General features: G+C 35.5%; 1 protein-coding gene across 16 annotated transcripts in view; it reads left to right on the forward strand.

Annotated features, from left to right (window-relative positions):
• Positions 1–22,300, forward strand: part of samd11 (sterile alpha motif domain containing 11) — a 105,196-nt gene that overhangs the window by 25,846 nt on the left and 57,050 nt on the right. For 6 of the 16 annotated variants that reach the window (XM_087307097.1, XM_087307098.1, XM_087307100.2 and 3 more), the window contains exon 3: positions 2,966–3,138. In XM_087307097.1, the coding sequence (XP_087163223.1) occupies positions 2,966–3,138 (173 nt within the window). Of the gene's footprint in view, positions 1–2,965; positions 3,139–5,566; positions 5,789–6,408; positions 7,073–8,350; positions 9,030–16,290; positions 16,653–21,567; positions 21,677–22,300 lie in introns of those variants that run through there. The other 10 variants (XM_087307108.1, XM_087307113.1, XM_087307106.1 and 7 more) reach the window with 8 other exon arrangements.

A 22,300-nucleotide genomic window follows, 5' to 3' on the forward strand; every position in this document is an offset into this window, starting at 1 on the left:
TGCTTCCCCCTTTTTTCTTCTTTTTCTTTTTCCCCTTTAAATCTTCTCACTCCTTCTCTGTTCACTCATGGATAGAGATAGAGGCACAGAAATCTGCACTGACCCCTTCAGGTCACATTAAAGGTCGCCCAGCTTCACACACTAAACCCTGAGGGCCTCTCATCCCCTTCATCCTTCGCTGTCTTTAGATGTCTGATGCGGATAGAGGCAAAGAGGAAGAGAAGGAATCACGTCTTATTCACTCACCCATCCTCCATCACTGGTCTCGTGGATCAATGGTCTTTCCCTCTGAACAGCTCTGAGTTTTGCTGTTGTTTGGGGAGTTCAGCCTGTTGCGCATTTCCTCTCTTCAATCTGTCATTACTTCCTCATGATTCATGAGCTGTGATTCATCATTTATGAGATTCGTGAATCAGATGCAGCTGCATTAAATGTGTGACATGTGAGGCTGATCTGTATAGGTCGTATGACAGTCAGAGAAACTGTGTAAGAACCATAATTGTAACTTTATATTGTCATTTTTTACAACTACTGAATACAAAATATATTGGAATTTTGGGGAGGTGTAGTAGAGCATAGTGATTTTGTGACTAGCAAACCTAATGTTTGCATGCCATAGGGTTGACTTCTTGAAATATAATCATTAGCTATGTTTCCATCCAACAATTTTTATGCGTATTTTGGTTATGCGCATAATAAATGATTGATGGAAACACTAAGATGCGCATAAGTTTTGAAAATGCACAAAAAAAAAAACGTATGCACATACTGTAACTGAGTAGAATAAACTTTTTATTCGATAAGAAAAAATGTGCATAGACTGCGATAGGAACACTTTTACTGAATAAATTCCAGTTTGCGCATTAAAAAAGGTCATGTGATTTTGTTATAAGAGATCATGTAATGGTAAAAATGTATTTGAATTGACAAGCCAGCAGGCTGAACACATTGTAAAACATCTGAAATGGTGTTTTGGTCATTCTAAAACGTCATAACCATTTCATTTTTAGTGTTGGACTTTCAAGAGCATCTATGCTCCGCATCTGACGTCTTCAAACGCCACTAGGCGCTCATTACATGTCAGCATCGTCTTCTGAGGCACAAATCATTTAGTAAGTAAAGAAAAGATTCATGCAGCTTCATCTTCCATGCAGTGAATTGAATTTTTACTTTTAATATTTGGCGCCAGTTAATCAGGAAGTGACAATTTTGTTCTCTTTGACTCATTGGATGGAAACGCTGTTTTATTTGCACATCTTTTATGCGATAATCCAGTTTTTTGCATAAATTTAATTTGCATCTTTGCACTACACATACATTACGAACAAATTTAGCTTACCCATTAGACCTACTGTATAGCGCATGTCTTTGGACTGGTGGAGGAAGCACCTGGAGGAAACCCACGCAAACACGGGAAGAACATGCGAATTCCACACAGAAGTGCCAAATGAATATGAGCTCAAACCAGCAACCTTCTTGCTGTAAGGTGACAGTGCTACCGACTGCGTCAACGTGACGCCACATTTGGTGAATTCTTGAGATAAGATCTTTGTGCCATTGTGACCCAGTTTGAAAAAATATTGTTCACTACATCAGATATTTTCAGAGTATAATATGATTTAACTCAGTGATTAGGTGGCTAATTAATTATACATATTTAATTTTTCTCCTATATATAGTGCTCAGCATATATGAGTACACCCCTCACAAATCTGTCATTTAAATTGAAATTTTATATAGGATGCTTTACAGTATTATATTTGTGTGTGTGTGTGTGTGTGTGTGTGTGTGTGTGTGTGTGTGTGTGTATATATATATATATATATATATATATATATATATATATATATACTTACAGTATTAGTCAGTACTGATGCCAAATCTGGAGCTAATCTAACAAAATAACTTACGATAATGGTTAAAAAATTAGTTTTAATAATTCACAAGGTTTGTTGCATGTTTTTTCTTGCGATTCTGTCAGGGCGAGTACAGCAAAGCTGTTTGTGTGCAGCAAGCATTTTTTTCGGTAGAGCTGTATGAGAATTGGAGAATGGCGGACTTTGTCTTTTATCAGTTGAGTTTATTACCATTCAGACACATCGCCTATATCTGTGCTTCTGTGTTCGCCCATATTTTTAAGATCTCCAGATTAATGGCAGGGTTAATGGTTGGAATAGACAGGGAAAGAGACCTGCTGCACTGCTATCCACTCTGTCTGCATTCAGACCTGGGGATTGAAAAGGAGAGAATTCCTCCTCATTTATAGTGTATATGTAAACATGATTATCTTTATAATGAAATAACAAATTGTGGTTATGTGTATATAAAATTACAAATAACATATGTAGCAGGGCATTAAATTTCTTACTGTTTATTTCTTTGCATTTTAACTTTGTAAACTATAAAATCATGGGTCTCCTCACGTTTTGTGTCTCATTTTGTGAGCCAACTGACAGCAGTTGTTTGCTCCCCTCTTTTTCCCTTCCTCTGCCGGCCATGCCCATTCCTCCCTCTGCTCAAAGCGCTCCATGGCCTTCTCAGAGCATTTTTTAAAACAGTTCTGAGGTAGACTTGAACCGAAAGAGAGGGGTTCATGACCATTTAAATGAAAGTTTAGCTAAGTTCGAAATTTACAAACTTTCTACCAGAAGTTGCATGCACTTGCCAAAAAAAGTTGAATATCTGCTTGGGTAAATTGCTTGAAAACATTTTGTGAAAATCTATGCTAAAACTCTAGACTTTTATGAATCAGTTTAAATGATTGCAAACGCAAAAAATATGTGATGAATGCAAGAGAAATCCATTCAGAATTCAGTTTTATCAGCCTAAAGAGAATTGAAACCTCAACCAGTGTGTGACGGATCGGGAACATTAGCCATTTTTTTGTATCACAGCCCATGCCAGTAAAATCAGAGTAGGCTGTTCCCAGAGTCTCAGTCTGTCTGTCCCCTCTGTGCTCCTGCAGAACCGTGGGCGACTGGCAGAGAAACGCACCATCCCTTTGCCGCCAACACGGGTGCCCAAAAAGGAGCTGGCCTCCGTTTTCAGCAGTGACGACAGTGAGGGCAGCGAACGGGCCAGCGGAGATCATGCAGACATCAAACAGGAAGAGCTGAATTTCACTATCATGAGAAAAAGGTGAGAATTTGTGTGTGTATGTATGTGTGTGAAAGTGTGGGTGTGCAAAACTTGAGTGCTATTCCCAGTGCCAGGGTTTGACACATCAACCGCTATCTGCCGGAAAAGGTTTAGCCATATCAGACACCAGTATATAACACTGAATTTTTTTAAAGAGGCCTTAGGTCTTTACCCCCATTACCTCATATTTTGACACCTGTTTACCTCCTAACACAAGCAAATGTACTAATTCTGGCAAACACTACAGATACACACAGGATGAGCCAACTCTAAAAACCCATGCTTATAAGGCCCACAGGATGCATACACAGAAATAAACATGAAGTCTTCTCATGAACCATATGAAAAGTTTTATTGTTGTTGAGGTGTTCATGATATCATAGATCTCAGAATGTTTCAAGAGTGTGGACACCTGATGCATTTCCTGTGGTAAAGTTTAAATTGTGCACCTTGAAAATATTTCAGTTTGCGCCCTTACTGCAAATCTATTTTGGTCGTAGAATTGGTTTAAAACTGTGGGAAAGAAAAAGCTTAAAGTTAAAGGTCAATCCCTAAAAGGCTATTCACTTTAAACGTGATAACTATACTTGTAATGTTTTAATAATTGTTCTAATTCCATGGATTTAATGCAGTCCACACCACATCTGTGGTGCTTGCTTGCTCATAATAACAGAACTACTGGTGTGGACACTATTACAGTTACACAGTATTATAGTTATCTTTATCATTGGCATTTGTGGTGTGTATGAGCTTCAACACCTCTTAGGCTGTATATTTCTTATTGCTTCACATTTCACATCCTAAATAACAAAATGTTCTATGATGTAACAATGATTTTGACTTTTTGAGTGTTTTTGGGTGAGCTTGTAATATGTTCTAGTGATCATTAGGTACTGTAGTTTCTAAAAGTAATTATGCTTTATTCTTCTAACAATGTAAAGCCATTCTGTCTGTACTGTAGCTATCTGGCCAGAACAGTTTAATGTTGATTCATTGAAAAACATGAATAAGATCTTTTTCAAGACCTAGGCCCTGTTTACACTAACACATTTTAGTTTTAAAACGCTGAATTTTGCTATGGTTACGCCTTTCGTCCACAGAGCATTTTGAAAACGCTGAAGAGACCGCTTTGGTTTTAAAACGCTGCTGCTCCATGTCAGTGTATAGGGAAAAACTGAGACATCTGAAAACAAAGGCATGGATGCAGACATTAAGCTAACTGATTGGTGTTTTTTTTTTTTTATCAATATCAAGTGCACTAAGATCAGTTTTGCATCCTTTCCTTGTAAGTTCAGGTTTCGCAAGTTTGATATGGAAAAAAAATTCCTGAGGACACGTCAGGTAAATCTTCAAAGGGATCAGTGTACTTTATAACATCATTCACATCACCCTGGCTACGTTGTTTTACTATCTTAACAATAAAAAGAAAACATGATTTAAGGAACTGCTATTTTCAATTTGACATTAACAACTTTACAGACACCAAAAATGTTGAGGCATCGTGTAGCTACATATTTATTTGACCGTCATCTTCACTGTATGTATATTTATAACAAAATGGAGCCTATAACAATACTGTCTCCTTTCATTTTCATTGAAAATATGAAACATACCCTCTCTTTTGCTATAATGGCCATTATAAAAGTATAACGTATAAGTTTATACAATATAGAAAATAAAGGCAAGCAATCAATCAATATGCAGAGTCAGTGTATGTGGTGACATAATATTAACTTATCTTTGCACTTAGCCAAAACATGTTACCTGAGAACAAGTAATAGATTCAAAAGACCAAAGAGTCATTAAATATAGACAACAAGATGAATTAAATATCACGTTTAACAACTATAGTGAGATGAGATTCATCGGTATATTCTTGATAAACTGTTTGACATGCGATGCTCTCACCTGGGGAGGTGTGCTCAAAGCACCCGTTGATTGCCTGGGCTCAGACGTCCGCATACACTGCAGTGCATGCCAGAGTGTGTGCATGGTCACATGTGCGTTTTCAACGATGTAGTGTGGATGGAGATCTTTTCAGAAACGCTAGGTGAAACGCCAGTGTGGACGTGGATTGTTTTCATTCTTAAAAGCTGTTTTAAAACAAAAATGTATTAGTGTGAACGGGGCCCTAGTCTGCTTAACTTACTCTAATCTCAAATATTAGGTAAAGGAATTGATTTTTGATAACACTAAGCATTTTATTAATATTTTTTTAAATTAATATTTTTTTTATATTGAAGCCATCAATATGCATTTTGGAATTGCAGTCTATGTGAAGTATTTTCACAGTGCTGCCTTAGATTTTGGCTCAAATGAAGCAGCACAGTTCCCCACTACTTGGAACAATCTTATTCTCTGATTTCCACAAAAAATAAAACCCATCCCGTCATATGCTACAAGTTCCACATCTCTGTCTCCCAATCAGTGTGAGGGAAATGAAGGAATTCAGCATTCATTAAATCTTCATGAGCTGTGTTTGGCCTCCCTCCTCTCTGGCACACAAGTCTGAAGAAGCTTATGAGCCTGCGGTCGGTGCAGCAGTGAGCTAAGAGCAGTGTCTGAAGCGAGCTGTTTTTTCTGCCAGCGTTTTCGCTCTGCCTAAATGCATTACAGGTGATAACTAGCCAGCAGATGTCAGCCCTGGCAGGTGAGTCTGGGGAACCACATTTTTGTCAGACCATCTCCGCTTCTACTAAAGAACTTGTTGAAAAGCACGGCCTTGAGGTTCTGATCTATTATTAAGTTTCCTTTAATCACTAGTGCATGCCTTTCAAAGCTAGCTGTTGCTCTGAAACTGCAGGCTTTCTAGCTTCCGAGGGTCTTCAGGTGATTTTTCACTCACGTTACTCTGAATTGAAGTGTCAGCAGCAGTTTCGATGGTGTTTACAGTGAGTTTGTGTTGGCGGTATGTGCGTGCGTTGTTGTTGATAGGTAAATCTCTAGGAATCTTCAGTGCTACTAATGAGAGGAGTTCGATATTCTCTTTTTCTCATTAGCCAGTTGCTTCTTGCAAAAAAAGTCTCGGTTAGCTCTAACTCCTGTCAGGCTATCTTAATGTAGCCGGCAATGCATATAGCAATAATTTGACTTGTGTAGTTGTCCTCACTTTAACACCTCTTTTCTCATGAAGATGTGTTGTAATACTCGTAGCTGTGTGCATATAGACTCTTTTTCTTGGCAAATGAATTCCCATGGTTGAGTCAGGTGAGTATAAGAGGCTTGGGTTTATGCCCATTGGTGTTAAGCGGTAAATTTGGGTCATTACACAGCACTGTTGGGATATCATTTGCAAGGCAGCCTATACGTACATATGAGGACGTGCCCTCTTCCAGCATAGGCAGGTCATCGCTGGATCAGTCCATTTTATTGAGCCCTACAAGCTAACACAGAATGCTAGTTAGCTGTCATACTCATAAAATGATATAGTGGGTGGTGTGAGGGTGCTTTTACTGTGTTAAAAACACTAAATGCGTACTCAAGCAGAACTTGAATATGATTATGTTGTGGAATAAAGTTCTTACCTTGGAGTGGATCAGCCCTGAATGCCCAGCTACAAACCTAAGCCTCCATCTGCAAGACTTTTATGGTCACTTCGTTTAGTCAACTAGCGAGCCGCTGGCTCCCGACAGCCATTTACCCTGTGACACCGAGGACGGCACAGGAACCAGAACTGGCCAGCTAAACTTATTACAGTGATCTTCCCCCAACACTTCAGACGCCCGCGCGTGAAGATGCTAATGAATTTAAAGAACACTTATGACTAATATCTAGGGCTTTTACCCTGTTAAAGGCGGCGGACTGCGAGGAGCCACGTCTCTCCTCTATTCCGGGGCCGCTCACCTCACCCCTACTTTACTCAGATGAGGATCTGACCGAAAGAGATAATGGGATGTTCAATCTATGAAATTCAATTTCCATTGAGCTGGACTGGGTAAGTGAGTTGTGGAGGGGTCTTAACAAATTGGATTTAGTCAATGGATGGTGAAGGATGGGGAATTCTTTTTTGCGTTTGATCGTATTTACGCCTCATCATTGCAGTTTATATTAGTGTTGTGGTAGACTGTGCGTTGCATTTCTGCAGTCCAAATGTATCTAATATATTTACATTTGAGTCCCAAAAGCATAAGGCCACTTCCGTTTTCTGACTTTTTTTAATTATACTTTTCAAATGATACTATCAGCATCAACAATGAGAACGAAAAGTTGCATTTGAATGCGTTTCAGAATGCCTTAGTGTTTGTTTTTCTTGTTTGCTTCAGTGGTAGCAGCACTTAAGCTTGAACTCCATATGCTTGTGTAAATCAAGTTCTTCAAGCATCTTGCATTTAAATTAAAGCAAAAAACATCTGAAAGTATGGACCAAGACTTTCACAAGTTCAATGTCAATCAAATGTTTAAACTTGTTAATATCCTAAAAGGTTTTTCATGGCCAATTTTCATTGTAGACTTCAGTGTAGAACACCACTGTAGTTTTTCATTCTGCCAAGTATCAAAACTAAATCTCTAATTAAGCCAAATTAAGATAAAGACACCGAATATTCGTTTGCTCATTAGCGCACATTTAGTTTTTAAGGGATTTCCAGCCACTGCAGTGAGAAAATCTGTTAAACTTTGACACCTTAAAGAAGACTCCCTATGTCTTTTAACCAGATTAATGTGAATGGCCAGCTGGTTTATAGGTGATTAGTCCTCCTGTAACCTGCAGGGATACAGTCCTTTCTTTCTTTAAAACAAGCCGCGCTTAGGCTAAAGCACAGTACCTTCGCTTGGTCTTTTATTTTCTCCATTCATTCATTCATTCATTCATTCATTCATTCATTCATTCATTTTCTTTTCAGCTTAGTCCATTTATTAATCTGGGGTTGCCACAGCGGAATGAACCACCAACTTATCCATCATATGTTTAGCGCAGCGGATACCTTTCCAGCCGCAACCCATCATTGGGAAACACCCATACACTTTTATTTTTTTCATATAAGTAATTTTGCATGTTCGGCTCTTCAGGTCTTAGAACAAGACTATGAATGTAAACACCAGGTTAAATAACAGGTATGATTTTATAAGTTTAGGTCAAATCAGCTGTCGACTGGATTCGTATCCAAAAACGATGAATTTCCCGTTGTATTTTAGTCATATAATTTGTGAGTTTGAGATGCTTGTCATAGTATTAGTCTTCAAGGTCATGCCAATCATTTCCTGAAGCCTACCTGTGCACAGTCAGGTGTGTCAACTCCAGGGCTTTGAGAAATGCTGACTGCTTGTCTGGGTCATTACTGAGTAACCATCATGGATTATATAAGATAGTATACTTACTCAGAGGACAGCCTGCTAAAAAAAGCCTCCAAAAATGATTGCCTATTCTGTGTTATCTGTTATTGTAATGCTAATGTAATCAAAAACCAATCTCTTACGAAAAACTCCTCAGCATTTAAGTCTTGGTTTAGTTAGGATGCTTTCGTGATTTTTGTTGATTTTTATTCTTATTTACAACCTATGGAAGAAACTAAGTGCAGAAACATAAGTGGATTAGATGAAGGAGGGGAGGAGGAGGCAGGTTGATTCCAGAATGGTGGACCCTCCCCTTGAGCACGAGGGACAGGGAAAGGAAATAAATCAGACAACTGTTGCACCTGTCTGGATAGAAATACTGTCTGTCTTCCCTCGGGTTTCTGCGGCCTCTTCAGAGCAGGGCCTGACCTGTCTGTGTTTAGCATTGGAAGCGTTTGTCCAGCAAGGCGTGCCGTCCTCCTCCCTGGTGGCTGTCTGGACTTGAATGTAAGCACTCGGCTAGCCAGAAGTGGAAATCAGCTGGTCCAAACCTCAGGACTGAAGCCAACCCAAACCAGCGTCTTTAGGTCACCGTTACTGGCCAGGCTGTTAAAATGCTGGTATGTACAGTCAAGGGTATTTTCATCTGACTTTTAGAAAGTTGTTTGTTTTTTCTCAGAGTGAAGTAAAGTTCAAAATATTTTTTTTACTTTACACCAGACAAAATACTAGACCTATGTGTTCAAAGAAATTATGGGGTTTTAAATAATTCTTCTGTATTTCTTTGCAAACACTTGATGATAAATCACGGCTAACATGAAATGGTCTATGTTTTAATATACCTTTCTGTTTTTATGTGAAGGGTGTTTCGTTGGTTCATTGGTTGCTTTTAACACAGTCATACAGGTTTACTGGGAGGGTTCATATTCAGTCATTTGTGTGGTCCGCTGGAGGAAATGATGCATGCTGAAAGTTTACTTGAAATGATGTGACCATGTGCTCCATTCATTCATCTGTTTTGTTAAGGCATTTCCCTTACAGTTCTGGAGTGCTACACGGCGCATTGCTGGGAAGGGGACGCGATGCTGTAGGATTCCTGGAAAGAACCTTCTTTTAAGGCAATAATTAGTGGTTGGGTTCCAGTTCTGGAACTTTTAGAATGTCCAGGGCTCTTCCCAAGGAACGGCTGTAGGTTTTACCGTCTTACAGTTTACTATTTACAGGAAAACTAGTGCCGTTTAAAGCACTCCTGTTAAAAATAGACAAATGCATCCTGCTACATACAGTAATGTTTTATTCAAACACTGTAAAACCCAACAGTCAACTTTATCAAATGAAATAAGTGTAGTTAACTCAAAATTGACTGAAAGTTAATTGTACTCATTTGAAAAGAGTTTTAAACTCAATGTTGAAGGTAATGAGTTAATTAAATACCTCATTACTTCAACTTAGGAGTAACTTCACAGTACTCATATAGATTCGTTTTTTTAACTCAAATGGTTTGTAGCAATCGGTTTCCTCAAACGGTTTGAGTTGCCTTATCTTATTGGGTTTACAGTACTGGTTTGCGTTCTCTTCATTTATTGGGTTTTACTGTTCTCAAATTGCTTCGTTTACTCAAATAGATTAAGTTCTCAGTACTCATTAGGATTCGTTTTTTATCTTCAATGGTTTATTGCAATCGGTTTTCTTACTTTAACAGTTTAAGTTATCTTAACTTTTTGGGTTTTACAGTGTAGTAAATAAAGCTGGAATTTGTAACGTAAAAAATATGAATAATAAAAAGTCTGTTTACCTGTTTTGTTTACAAGTTTTGTCCGTTTTGTGAACCCGTTTACTCAGATCTAAAGAAATGTAGCTAGTTTTTTTTATTCAATTAGTCAATTCCCTTTGAAAAAGACTTTGATGTTTACATGTAAAATTATATTTAAAAAATATATTATATATTTTATTTATGTTTATTTTTATTTATATTTATTTTATTTATATAAATTCCAGTCATTATATTTAGGCTATAAAACACAATACATTCAAAAGCTTAAAATATAACCATAAATGGATATGCTTAGAGAAAACCCTCTTTATCATAAATCACTATGCTATAAGCATTTGCTAAAAATACAAATGTATTGGATTGAACACGGATTCCACCTTGCTCCGCTTCTCTCATCTGTCAATTCAGCGCAAGTAAAACAGTGAGGATGTATTAATCGGGTGTTGTTTTCCTGTTAGCATCTCCTTTGATTGGTTTTGCTTCAACCACTTGAGTTAATCAATGTCATTAATGTCACATCTACAGAAGGCAGCTGTCTTTAAACAGACATCGCACCACATCTCACACCTCTCAGGCTTTTTTTGCTCTTCACTTTTTGTAATCATCCAACACCGCAACGCTCAACGCGGCGAAATAATATTTTGTTTCACTTCTACTTTTCTGGGTTCCCGCGTGCTTATCGACCTCCCATCAGCTTTTATAAGGCAGGAACAACAGGAAAGCTCAAGAGAATGCGCTGCACTCTCATTTATTTATGTATCTATTTCGATATTTATTTATTGCTCTCCTTGCTAGCCTGCCTGCTCAGTCTGAATGTGAGCAGAATAACAACAGATTTGGGGGGGGTTTTGTTGCTGAAAAAAAGAAACAGAGAGAAATATTGATTTTTTTTCTCTTCTCAAAGTTTTGATTTTTCTGGTCTCATGTAGCATTTCTTAAATATATTTTACTGGTTTTACTGGACATCATGTATGTGGACACTGGACAGGTGGAAATTAAACAAAAATAACTGCGAAACCCTCAATTTTGTAACACATTTGGCCTTGTTTTACAGTGCTAGTTCAAAGTGCAAAACGTCTGTCACTTTCTGTAAAAAAAGAGGCATCCTCTCCACATGCCTTCCCACTTTCTGCTTGGCACGTCTGTGTGTGTGTGTGTGTGTGTGTGTGTGTGTGTGTGTGTGTGTGTCAGGGTGAGACTATCAGCGCTGTGTTCAGTAATGGTGTAAGCCCTGGCGTCAGGATGCCCAGTCTGCCAGCTCTCTGTGTGACCTCTATATCTGGCGCCAGCATTCGTCTCCTGTGTCACTGCAGGGGCACTTGTGCTGGCACTGTTTTTCTGCTCGACGCTCCCGCTGCCATGAGGAAAACCATGTCTGTCCATTGCCTTAAGCTTTGAGTTTGTTAGCGACTACCTGCCATTCAGCAGTCGCTTTTTAGCTCTTGTCATTTCTGAAAACCCAATCATTTGTGCAAATAAGCACAAAACAAGTAGGTCTAGATCATTTAAGGGATTTATTATTTTCTGATAACAATTGTGATTCAGAATTCAGTTATAAATAAATTTTGGATTTGCTTTGCTTGTTTTCTAATTTGCACAATTTTTCCAACTTCTTAGATTAAAATATTAATAATTCCTAAAAGCCAAATTATTCTCAATTATATTTAAAAATAATAATAATAGTTGTTGTTGTTGTTGTTGTTGTTGTTGTTATTATTATTATTATTATTATTATTATTATTATTATTATTATTATCATTATTATTATTATCATGATTATTATTATTATTATTATAATTATTATTATTATTATTATTATTATTAATTATTATTAATTATTAATTATTATTAATGATTTTGGGGTGGCTCAGTGGTTAGCACCGTGGCCTTACAACAAGAAGTTCGCTAGTTCGAGTCCTATCTGGGTCAGTTGGCATTTCTGTGAGGAGTTTGCATGTTCTCCCTGTGTTGGCGTGAGTTTCCTCCGGGTGCTCTTTCTTCCCCCATAGTCCAAAGACATGGGCTATAGGTGAATTGAATAAACTAAATTGGCCATAATGTATGTGTGTGTGGGTGTTTCCCAGTACTGGGTTGCAGCTGGAAGGGTATCCTCTGTGTAACACATGCTGGATAAGTTGGCGGTTCATTCCGCCTGTGTCAGTCCCTGATGAATAAAGGGATTAAGTCAAAGGAAAATGTATGAAGGAATTAATGATTTTAGATATCAATTGATAATGAGTTGCTCACATGTAAGAATGCAGTCGCATTTCACTTTGGATACTACTAACTACTAGCTAATTTGTAACTAAATTTGTTCTTACTTCGGTTGTACCACATTTTCCTAGGGTAAACCTTATTTAGTAGGTTGTAAGCTCTCTTTAAAGTTGTGTGTAGTCGCATTGAATGACGTAATAACTAATAAAAAGCATTTAAATCGTTAAACTGCTTTATGAAACTTAAATGATCAATTACATTTTTATAGTACATTAGATTACAACAGACGACGCACATACCTGCATGCATGCAAAATACACATGAAGTTAATAAAACAATCAACTTGAATTTTTGTTTTATTTCCTACATAAAAAAAGATCAGGTAGAATAACTCAGTCATGAAGAAATTCTCGTTTTATTTGATTGATACAAATATCGTTGTGAGATTTGGGGAGGAAAATTAGCCTGTGAGTAGAGGGAGATCATTCTTCATTATGATTGAGAGCTCCAAATTGTAAACTAATATCACTGTCGTCTCTTTTCTACCGTTATATATGGGGGGAGGCTGCTGTAAATATTTAGTTGGAACTTTGCGTTACGTTTAAACTCAGTTCAGTGGTGCAATACAAAAATATTTAGTTGTGCGTAAATTGTAACTTAGTGTCCCATTAAGTCACAACTAGGCTATGTTTTAACTTACGCACTGCTGGTGCAACCGGCCCCAGTTTACTCTAAATGAAAGTACATTATACTTAAATTTATGCATTTTCAAATAAATAAAAACATTTTAAAAACTTTTACAATTTTTCTTTTTCAGTGTGGGGACTACAGCTTTCATGCCTTAAACCAGAATTTGAAAGCTGTAAAACATTTTTTTTTATAAAAGTAATCTATACCACTTGCTATTTACTAAGCATCCTTAATCTATATTCGTGATTATCTATTTAACCATTCTTTGAAGTTGCAACTCTTTTAAATGATTTATTCACTGCATGAGAACATCTTGAATCAGTGATTCGGTTCTTCAGCAGAGCTCATGGGAGGGAAAGATTATCAGTGGATCATTTTCATTTTTGGTGAACTATCCTGGTAAACCCATTACACAGCTGCCTGTTGCGGGACTTCATCCCTTTAGCAGTATTTGAATCTCAATTGAGAGTCAAGCAGAGCTCAGTGCAGGTGTGCTGCTGGTTTTCTCCACATTGAACCGCAAACCCTTCTCCTAGGCCTAGAGAGAGAGACGCACGTCAAGAACAGATGGAAGTGCTTTCAGCTCTGCGTGTGAGTGCTGTGGTGAGGAAATGTGTCTGCTACCAGCAACTACACAGTTGATGTAGAAACCCATATCTTCTGGCATCGGAAAAGATGTTTTGCTGTTCGTTGCGGTGTCAGAGATTTGTATTTCATTTTAAGCTCTGACTCTAAAGCTGCATTGAATGCCTCTGATTCATTTTTTGCCACCTTCTAAATATGCCGTTTTACTCTAGAACAGATCGCTGCCGTAGCGGCAAGTGTAACTCAGTAGATGTCCATCATTTAGATTTCCTGTTTTTATTGTGCACCAGCCACTAGGGGTAAACAATCCCGGCAAACATTTTTTTGTTTTGTTTAATAAACATCTAATAGACATCTAAACGTAGACAGCTTGGCTAAAACAAGGCTAAACTTAGCCTGTCAGTGAAAATCTAATAAATATCTATGGATAGCCCAAATCTAGAGTAGTTGTCAAATAGAAAGGTTAGACAAACTTTATATGTGTAGTCATTCAGTTCTGTATGTTTGATGACTAGTGTAATTTTGGCCTATTCTTAGATGTCTTATTAGATTTTCACTGACAGCCCAAATTTAACCTTGTTTTAGCCAAGACGACTATGTTTAGATGTTTATTAAACATCTATTAGACATCTTTTTAAAACAAAAAATGCTTGCTGGGATGTTTCCAAAGTTTTATATAGTAAAAAATGGTGTAAATTCCATGGTATATTTCATTGTAATGAAAATTCAGCAACTTCAACAAACATATCAGTAATACACAATATTGTAATTTTATCAATATAGTATTATTATTATTATTATTAATAATTAAAAACATAAATATTTTATTATCAGGTTTAATAATAATAAAAACAATAAAAATAAGTTTCGTTATTATTATTATTATTATTATTATTATTATTATTATTATTATTATTATTATCATTATTAAATTTATTATATTATGTTACATATTTAGCAGCCATAAACAATAATGTAATTTAACAATATATTATTATTGATATTAATAAAATACACAAATATTTTATTATTAGGTTCAATAATAATAATAATAATAACAAAAACAACAACAACAATAATAATTATAATCATAATAATAATAATAGGTTTTATTATTATTATTATTTTATTATTATTATGTTACATATTTAGCAGCAATAAACAATAATGTGATTTTATCAATATATTATTAATAATAATAAAATACATAATTATTTTATTATTAGTTTCAATAATAATGATAATAATTATTATTATTATTATTGGGGATGCATGGTGGCGCAGTGGGTAGTACAATCGCCTCACAGCAAGAAGGTCACTGATTCAAGCTTCGGCTGTGTCAGTTTCTGTGGCGTTTCTGTGTGGAGTTTGCATGTTTTCCTCGTGTTCATGTGGGTTTCCTCTGGGTGCTCCGGTTTCCCCCACAAGTATAAAAACATGTGTTATTGGTGAATTGGACAGGCTAAATTGTTGGTGGTGTATGTGTGCGAAAGATGGATTTTTCCCAGTGATGGGTTGCAGCCAAAAGGGCATGCACTGTGTAAAACATATGCTGGATAAGTTGGCAGTTCATTCCACTTTGGCAACCCCAGAATAATAAGGGGACGAAGCGGAAAAGATGATGATGATGATTGTTATTATTATTATTAATCTTAATCTTATCATTATTATATTACGTATTTAGCAGCGTTAAGCAATAATGTGATTTAAAATATATTATTATCAATTATAATAAAAAATACATAAATGTTTTATTAATAGGTTCAATAATAATAATATTATGTTTTATATTATTATTATTATTATCATTATTATTATTATTCATTTTATCATCATTGTGTCACAAATTAAGCAGCAATAAACAATAATATGTTTATCAATATTATTATTAATATTGATAAAATACATACATATTATATTATTAAGTTTATAATAATAATAATAATAATAATAATAATAATAATAATAGTAATAATAATAATAATCATAAAATGTTATTTTTAACAATAAATGTTATTTAAATTAAAATAATAAAATATTTCCAAATAATTTTAATATGGTTTGTCATTTTAAAGCTTGGCGAAGCAGTGGCGCAGTAGGTAGTGCTGTCGCCTCACAGCAAGAAGGTCGCTGGTTCGAGCCTCGGCTCAGTTGGTGTTTCTGTGTGGAGTCTGCATGTTCGCGTGGGTTTCCTCTGGGTGCTCCGGTTTCCCCCACAGTCCAAAGATATGCGGTACAGGGGAATTGGGTAGGCTAAATTGTCCGTTGTGCATGTGTGTTAATGTGTATGTGGATGTTTCCCAGAGATGGGTTACGGCTGTAAGGACATCTGCTGCGAAAAACTTGCTAAATAAGTTGGCGGTTCATTCCGCTGTGGCGACCCAGGATTAAGCCGACAAGAAAATGAATAAATTAATTTTAAAGCTTTTTCAAAACCAAGTATCACATCTATTTATCATATTTATAAATTTTTGTTCAGTTCATTTTAATTCATTGTGTGTCCTCTCCATGCGGGTCATATCTGGGGCGCAGTGTCTGTGTGCTTGACGGGGCAGTGTAAGAGGTATTGACCAGTTTAGGTGGAGATTATGCTGATCGTCTTGACTGTGTGATAAGCTGCAGCTCATGTCCTAAGCGGAGCTGTCAGGTGCGCGCTGTGCTCCCCTGTGTGGGATCGCTGACTCAGGCGGCCGGGTTTTAGCTCCAGTCCTGACGCAGATTATGACCTTGGCCGACAGTCGTGGGAGGCCTCATTAGCGGCCCTCACTGGGACGGCCCAGAAAAAGTGTGCTAATTAACCTGCTAACAATGTCCTTGCGTAGTGCAGAGCCGCCGTCTGAGGATAATAGCCTTCCTTTAGCTGCCAGAGCCAGAGCTGGAAGATGGAGCTGTTGTTTGGACTGATGATACCCTGTTAAAGGGATGGATGGGGGAATTTGGATGACCTATAAAGAACGGCAGAGTTGTTTCCTAGATAAAGGTTAAATGGACCTTTGCGCTGTGCAGAGTTGCTTAGTTTCATGCGAGTTTTAAATATTTTATATAGCGCTGCTGCCAGATTAGAATAGATGTCAAATTTTGAGTGATGTTTCAGTTTAAGTGCATACTAGAGCTTTAACTGTTGTTTGTGTGTGAGTGTGTTTTATTTATTTAAATTTTTGTGGTGCAACTTGAGTGATTGTAGCATTCCCTGTGAAAGAGTTTTGCATATGTTGCAGAAAATTAATGTTTCTTTTATTGATTTATTTAAGGCTCATTTGTCTTTTTTTATCTGGGAGTTTGCCAAACTCAAATGAAATATGAGTTTTCCGATCATAGATTTTTTTTTTATTCTTGGGATTGTAGTAAGTGATTGTGCTTTCAATGCATTGTGTGAGCTTATTGTCTATAGTAGTTATTAATTTTTGTTTATATTTATAATAATATAATATAATATAATATAATATAATATAATATAATATAATATAATATAATATAATATAATATAATATAATATAATGAAATTATAAATTAATTATAAATAGATTAATTGAGTATTTATATTGCAATATCATTATTATTTAAATTTATTCATTATATTATATTATATTATATTATATTATATTATATTACATTATATTTTATTATATTATACTATATTATATTATATTTTACTATATTATATTATATTATATTATATTATATTATATTATATTATATTACATTATATTATATTATATTATATTATATTATATTATATTATATTATATTATATTATATTATATTATTTTATATTATATTTTATTATTTTATATCATATTATATTTAAATTTTATTATTATATATTATATTATATTAATGAATCTATGCTCTTTTGTTTTATCATTGTCATTATTTGCATTAGTTTTTATTTATTGTATATAAAATAATTAAAAACAACTATTAAATTAAGTATTTACAACATTATACAATACTTTAAAATATATAGTATTACAATGTTGTTACTATTTTATAATGCTTTCGTTGTGGTATGTACAGCAATTATCAATGTTATTTAAACATACATTTATTCATCCATCCATCCATCATCCATCCATCCATCCATCCATATTCTACATTACATTATACATTTGTTACATCATATCATATATCATATAATTTCGACCAACATAGAAAAAATGCATTTTACAGTTCTCAATTATCGAATAGCAATATTGTGACAATACAATACTTTTAGCAGTTAATCACACTTATTTTACCAATGTACACTAATATATACTGTTGCACTTTGTGGTAGGTCTGGTTTAGCCCTGAAACATTTGCATACCCTTTACCATACCGGCATGGAGCCTAATGCATACCTCTCAGAAAACATAACTAAATATCACAATGACACAGTGTGCAATCTCTGTCAATCTCAACATTTACTAATCCATTGTTAACATCCAAATTCATGCTTGTTAGCATTAGTTAATGCACTGTTAGTTAACAAACTAACAATGAATGACTGTATTTTCAGTAGTTAACGTTAACTAACATGAACAAATACTGTATTAAATGCATCGCTCATTGTTTGTTCATGTTAGTTAATGTATTAACCAACATAAACTAATACAACCTTATTGTAAAGTGTTACTAGTGACATTGCATTGCGACACAGACAGAACGCAGTGTAAACTCTCTCAAATATAGTCTGCAATGTGCTGGGGATGCTGGAGATGTGATCTGCGATCACTCGACACAGAAGTATACAGTAAATTGGGCTTTGAGACCATAGCATAATTTGTCCAGCATTATTTTGCTCAATGAATGCTGTCATTATGTGATCTTCAACAAAAGGCATTTCTGTCAGCTCTCTGGATTCTGGGAATGACAAGTGAATATGCAGCCCAGTTCGGTCACGGAGAATAAATTCCAGTACGTGCCGTGTTGTTTGTAGCTGAACTGAAAGCGTGGCAGGCTGACATTATCGAAGCCCAGCCTGTAATCTAGGGACTGTAAAACTAGCATTTCCACTGCCACAAACAGCAGGGCTACGGACCCGCCACAGAAACCCAGAGGGTTGCGGGATGTCCATGTGACAGCCCGTAAAAGCGGCCCTCTTGACACCAGTGCACCCCACAGAAATATGCATCAGATATTCGCTAAATGCTAATCTGGTATTTGAAATCATTATGTGCTATAAAGCGATCAGAGCTGTAATCAGATTGCATTAAAATACCTCCATGACACACTTCTTCTATAGAGACAGCATGGGCCGAGCAGCACTAACAAGGGTTAATGAAGGATGAGAGAGGAGGAAGGGAGGTTGAAGGAATGGCCTTGTCCGCTCCTAATCTGTAAACCCTTCAGCTGGCCTTGAAGAGACGACCCGGGAGAGGAGGGTAAAAAAAATAGATGTCAGTTCTGTATTGGGATCAGTTTATAAGTCTATGAAGAGCTCCGTCCTTTAGCCATCTTTATTTATGTTTTCTATGTGTGTGGGTCAAAGATTAGATGTTTCATTTATTTTTATTGTTCCTTTTTGATATACGTTTGAAGTCAGAGCCGAAATAAAACAAATAAGACTTTCTTCAGACACAAAAATGTTATCAGACATACTGTGAAAATGTACTTGCTTAAACATAATTTGGGTAATAAAAAAAAATTAAAATGGGGGCTAATAATAGTGACTTCAACTGTACACACTTACTTACTAACTTACTCCCAGAGCCGTTTAAATCGAAGGTCATATTTAGCCGCACTATGTTGGTGTTTCGTAGCATCTAATTTTTTACAAGGTGGGTTGTTAGCCCAGTGCTCAACCCTAAACCTGGAGGACCAGGACATAATCACGTACACTACGGACAATTTAGCTTACCCAATTCATCTATAGCGCATTCTTTGGACATGTGGGGTAAACAGTAGCACCCTGAGGAAACCAACTCGAACACAGGGAAAACATGCAAACTCCACACAGAAATGCCAACTGACCCAGCCGGGGCTTAAACCAGTGATCTTCTTTCTGTGAGGTGACAGTGCTACCCACTGCGCTACCATGCCGTCCCACTTTATATACATACAGTTACAAAAAAGTCAAAGTAAAAGAAAGCTATTATTGAAAATATATATTTTTTTGTTATATATATATTTTATATATAATAAAAAGCTGTTAGAATGGCAAAATAAAAAATTAAAATGACAAATATTTAGTATTTTGTGGCTGCAGCAATATTTTTGGGATTTTTTTTTAACAATAATCAATGATTATTTGATTATTGCTCTTTAAATACCCTGCAAAATGTGGTAGACAGTGCTTAGCATATACAAGTACACCCCTCACAAATCTATTATCCTTTAAATTCATATTTTATTAGGAAGCTATACAATATTATATTTGTATATATACATTTGATTAGTCAGTACTGAAGCCAAATCTGGAGATTATCTAATAAAATAACATACGTTAATAATCCAAAAACTAGTACACACAAATTTAAATGTTATAGAAAAATATTAAATACAAATTTTAAAAAGAGGAAAAATCAAGAGAAGCAAAAAATGTACAAATTTTGTAAAAAATGTTGTAGGTTGTAATTTATATTGAATTATGTTGCTTGAATTTAATTGTGTTATCTTTCAATTTCTAAATATGTTTAAATTATGTTTTCTAAATGTCTAAATATGTCTAAAATATTATTTTAATAAATATATCTGTTTAATGTATCTGTTTTGTTTAAATGCACAAAAATACATTGCATATATTCACTGAGAAATGGATAAAAATATTGATTTTCAAAAAGGGCTGTACTCAGTTATGCTGAACACTGTATAAATTGTAACATTGCAACATTTGCCTTCCGTAAGTCATGGTCAAAATATGTTTTTGTTTTTGCATAGACACATGAAAATCTGGAGTCATATTAGAGTTTTATTTTTCCAATGATTAAATGCCTCTTTTTTATCTTTGACCTGTAAATGATTTATGTGTAAACATTATTATTCAGGATAATAAAATCTGCAATTACCCCCCTCCCTAAACAAACGAAAAAATAGTTGAAAGAGTGAATATGATTTATGTACAAACATAATTGTTAAAAGATCTAATAAAATACAACTGCCTAATTAACCTTAGATTTTCCGTTAAGATAATATAAAATGTTCTTCTGACTTAATTAAAATCACTTTCATAATAGTTATTAACAGTAATTTTAGGGAAATATTAGTAAGATAATATCATTATTTTTCTATAATACTTTTAATTATGAAAAACATTCATGAAAAGCATTATGAAAAACAATGATCAAATAGCAGATGTGATTATATGTGTGAACACCGGAGACCAAACAAATCAAAGAGAGAGCTTGAAACATTTTACCAAGTTGAAATGGTGTTAATTATAGGATGAAGTGAAGTAGATATTAATAGTTTCTCAAGCATTCATTGGTTTTTTCCCCACCTGTCCAAAACAGCAGATCAGTTCTCAGGCTGCCGTTACACAACACAAGGCCTTTTTGACACGGGGCATAAATACCTCCTTAAATATCAGCGGAATTACATACAGATTTTATTTTCCATTCTAATTTCTAAATCCAGACGCTCGCGTTGAATGGTAAAACATCCTCTTTTATTTGCCACTTATCGGGTTCTTTTATGAAATGGCAGATCTCTAGAGATTACACTCATCCCCCGCTCGTCTCCAGAGACCCGAACCATTTCAGCAGAGCGATCATAAAAAGCATAATCACCTGGTTTTAAGCTCATAAACTGCTTATGAGTTGAATGTGTTGATTAGAACATCTTAAGGTTGAAGATGAGACTGGATGAAACTCAAAATTGCTTGACGCAGGAATCTGTCAGCGCTCATTATACGCTTAAAATCCAAAAGACAATGAACGGAGGAGCGAGGCAAAAGAGCCAAAGGCAGAGAGCGTTTCAGCTTTAGGCGACCAAACCAGAGTGCACCGGGTCGACTCAACTTTGTTTGTGGTGGAATTACTTTTGTTTACTTTTTGCAGTTACATCATTCGTCTTCATTTCGGTTTGGTAAGTTTGATTATTTGAGTTCAATTGGTTGTTATTACGTTGGATGTTTTGAAATACTGAGGTGTTAAATATGTTTGTATGTTGTAAATTTGGGTTATGAGTGGGTTTTAAAATACGCATTTTCTTCAATCTGATCAGAAGTGGATGAGGCTAAATACAGGTGTAAATGGGGTCTGATATGTTTTAAGTTTGTCCAGTTTGACCACATGGTATATTGTAGAGGTAGTTAACAACGCATAAGGTCAGATTGCTATTGTTGTGTAGACGCACTTGCGGTCAAATGCGGTCACAAAAGGCCACCTACTCCCCGCCTACTGACCTCATTCTTAAATATTATGCAATGTGTTGTTGAAGCACGCTGGCCAGACAGATTTAAACGTTGATGTCTGAAAGCGTAAGTTTAGTTTGTAGTTAATTTTTTTTAAATATGCTCTTGCCAGTCACAAAACTTAAACAAAATAATAATAAATAAATATTGATTACTTTCAATATCTCCTTTAATTTTTGTACACATCATAAATAGTTCAGGCTTTATAAATATTACACTGTAAATTAATTAATTAACAGGCTCTGTGTTTTCAACACAATCTCACAGCTATTTGTAAGTTTTTGATTTGGTGGCTA

This window comes from Danio rerio, chromosome 23, assembly GCF_052040795.2.
Source record: "Danio rerio strain M-AB ecotype USA chromosome 23, GRCz13ab, whole genome shotgun sequence".
NCBI lineage: Eukaryota > Metazoa > Chordata > Actinopteri > Cypriniformes > Danionidae > Danio > Danio rerio.